The following is a 2,655-nucleotide window of genomic DNA, read 5'->3' as shown; positions in this document are numbered from 1 at the left end:
AATTATACCTTTAAAGAAAACATGGTTATATCAGCTTAGTATGAACAGATCAATTTTTTCCCCTAAATTATGCAAAAGTAAAATATATCTTTCTAGAAACTTCTCCCATTTTTTGAATCATTTAAAATTACATTATACATAAGTTAATGCTACAAATTCTCATTGTTTCATGATCCATATCCCTACTCCTTAATCCAGACACACACAAAGACTCACTTATACAAGCATATAGATATACATACTTACCAATTTTTAAAAGATTTAATTTTATTTTTAATTGTATGTATATATGTGGAGGTGTGCATGTGAGTACAGTGCCCCTAGAGGCCAGAAGAGAGCATTAGATCCCCTAAACCTGGAGTTACAGGCAATTGTGAAGCCCTCTTGGTAGGTATTGGGAGTTCTCAAGAGCAGAGTGTGCTCTTAACTTATGACCCATGTCTCCAGCCCCCACACAATCAATTTTACAGAAAATGAAGTCAGCATAGATTCTTGGGAATAATGCAATTTTTCTCAGAAATTGTCTTAAGCTACCCCATAGTTTTAAGGCTACATGAAACATTCCAAATTACAAAGTCTAGAGAACCGATTTCATTCTTAAAAATACCTTAACAACTGTAGTTATGAAAATAAAAGAAACATCATGTATTTACACTGTTTATTTATGATTTATGTAAAATTTACTTATTTGGCAAGAATTGTCAGAACTCAACTGACATCTCAAAATGTCCAAAGTGATTCTTTAAGTTCATAGATAAAATAGAATTATTTGCCATTATCAGTAAGAATAGCACATCTTTGAATTAGCTAGCAATTTGGAGCATTTAAATATGGGAGAAAAGTTTTCCCTGTAATTAATGTTGGGGATGTGAGGTTGGTACAGAAAAAAAGAACAAACGTCTGCTGCAGAAAAAGCATCAACTGTTTGGCAGACGTTTTGTACAAATTATGCCTAATATTTACAACCATTCTGGAAGCTAAGTACTTTTCCTCATTTAGCAAAACAAAAACTTCTCCATAAAATATTTTAGTAAGTTACCAGAGAGCACAGCTAATCAGAGGCAGGACGAGGATCAGAGGCCAGGTCTATGGAAAGAGGTGAGGCTCATTCCCTTCTCATTGACAGACTGACAGCAGGAAGGTGAAGTCGCCACTGTGTATATTTGTGAGAATGGGGTATAAATGGGCCAACCCATAAGTCACTGGCATGCAGATGGTCGGGCATTTTTCTGGATAAGGAAGCTCATTAAGCACGTGAAGGAATATTTGTTTGACCACAAAGATGGGACCATAATGATGAATTTTTTATTGTAACTGCAGGAGATCAACCTACATTTATACGGCCTCTGGTTTGATTCTGAAGACAGCAAAAAGTTCTTGAGATCTTCATCATGTTATCTGAATTTCTCTACAAGTTTCCTAAGAGCAGCCATGACTTCCTTATTTCTCAAGCTGTAGATGACAGGGTTCAACATGGGTGCTCCCACAGCATAGAATAAAGCAACCATCTTCTCCTGGTCCGTGGAGGAGGCAGAGCGGGGCCCCAGGTAGGTGAAGATGCTAGCCCCAAAGCACATGCACACCATAGTGAGGTGAGAGGCACAAGTTCCAAAGGCTTTGTGACGGCCCTGGGTGGAGCGGATCCGCAGAATGGCAGTGACTATGTGAGCGTAAGAGAACAGAGTCATCGAACAGGGGAGCATGATGACCAGAAATCCTGAAATGGCCACCATGACCTTATTGAAAGAGATGTCCACACAGGCTAGCCGAAGCACTGCGAGGGTCTCACAGGCGAAGTGGTTAATAACGTTGTGACACAGAGGAAGGCGGAAAGTGATGATTGTTTCCATCAGTGAGTTCAAGAAACCAGCCACCAAGCAACTGGCAGCCAGCCGCAAGCACAGTCCCCTATCCATGATGACTGTGTAGTGCAGTGGGTGGCACACCGCCACATAGCGGTCATAGGACATAGCTCCCAGTAGGAAGAACTCGGAACCACCCAGTGCCAGGGAGACATAGAGCTGGAGCACACAGCTATGGAATGGGATGAGCTTTTGGGCAGAGACAAAGTGGACCAACATTTGCGGGGCAATACTATTTCCATAGCTGAGGTCTACCAAGGACAGACCACTAAGAAAGAAGTACATGGGTGTATGAAGTCTGCTGTCCAGTCTAATGAGGAGAATAATCAAGGAATTCCCCACCACAGTCACCACGTACATAGCCAAAATCAGGACAAAGAGGAAGACTTCAGTGCCCCAGTCACTGGACAGCCCCAACAAGATGAACTCGTTCACCCATGTCTGGTTGGCAGTTTCCTGGCCCATGAATTTTAGGACTGGAAGGGTGTTTTTCAGACCATACTGAAAGTTTGCACTTCTGAGCCCACAATCTGCTTGAACACATCCACAGCGAAGATCACAATGAGAAGTAGCTGTGCATCTGGAAATTAAGGAGAAAAGAAGTGACATTCTCAGAATTCAGTTCAGTGAAATGTTATTTCTTCTCCCAAATACCTGCCCTTAAATGGGAGAGGAAATTAATGAAGCAATTTCACGTTCAAAATCCTATTCGGCTTAGCAGTTATATTGGGGGATTATTCCTCTCCTTGTGAGAAAGGTTTTTTTAATAAAATAATTTATTGAGAATTTCATA

General features: G+C 40.9%; 1 protein-coding gene across 1 annotated transcript; it reads right to left on the bottom strand.

Moving 5' to 3' along the window:
- Nucleotides 1-1,394: 1,394 nt before the first annotated feature.
- Nucleotides 1,395-2,327, bottom strand: LOC103730433 (olfactory receptor-like protein OLF3). The gene has a single exon (XM_008828650.1). It carries the CDS (start codon nucleotides 2,325-2,327, stop codon nucleotides 1,395-1,397), a length of 933 nt encoding a protein of 310 aa, XP_008826872.1.
- Nucleotides 2,328-2,655: the final 328 nt, after the last annotated feature.

The sequence above is a fragment of the Nannospalax galili genome, unplaced genomic scaffold (genome assembly GCF_000622305.1).
Source record: "Nannospalax galili isolate Female #2095 unplaced genomic scaffold, S.galili_v1.0 scaffold233, whole genome shotgun sequence".
NCBI lineage: Eukaryota > Metazoa > Chordata > Mammalia > Rodentia > Spalacidae > Nannospalax > Nannospalax galili.
The sequence above is the reverse complement of the archived record's forward strand: the minus strand, read 5'-3'. Positions and strand labels throughout refer to the sequence as shown.

What these genes read in the sequence shown, in the direction of transcription:
- LOC103730433 (XM_008828650.1), bottom strand. Translation starts at nt 2,327, where the DNA reads ATGGGCCAGGAAACTGCCAACCAGACATGGGTGAACGAGTTCATCTTG.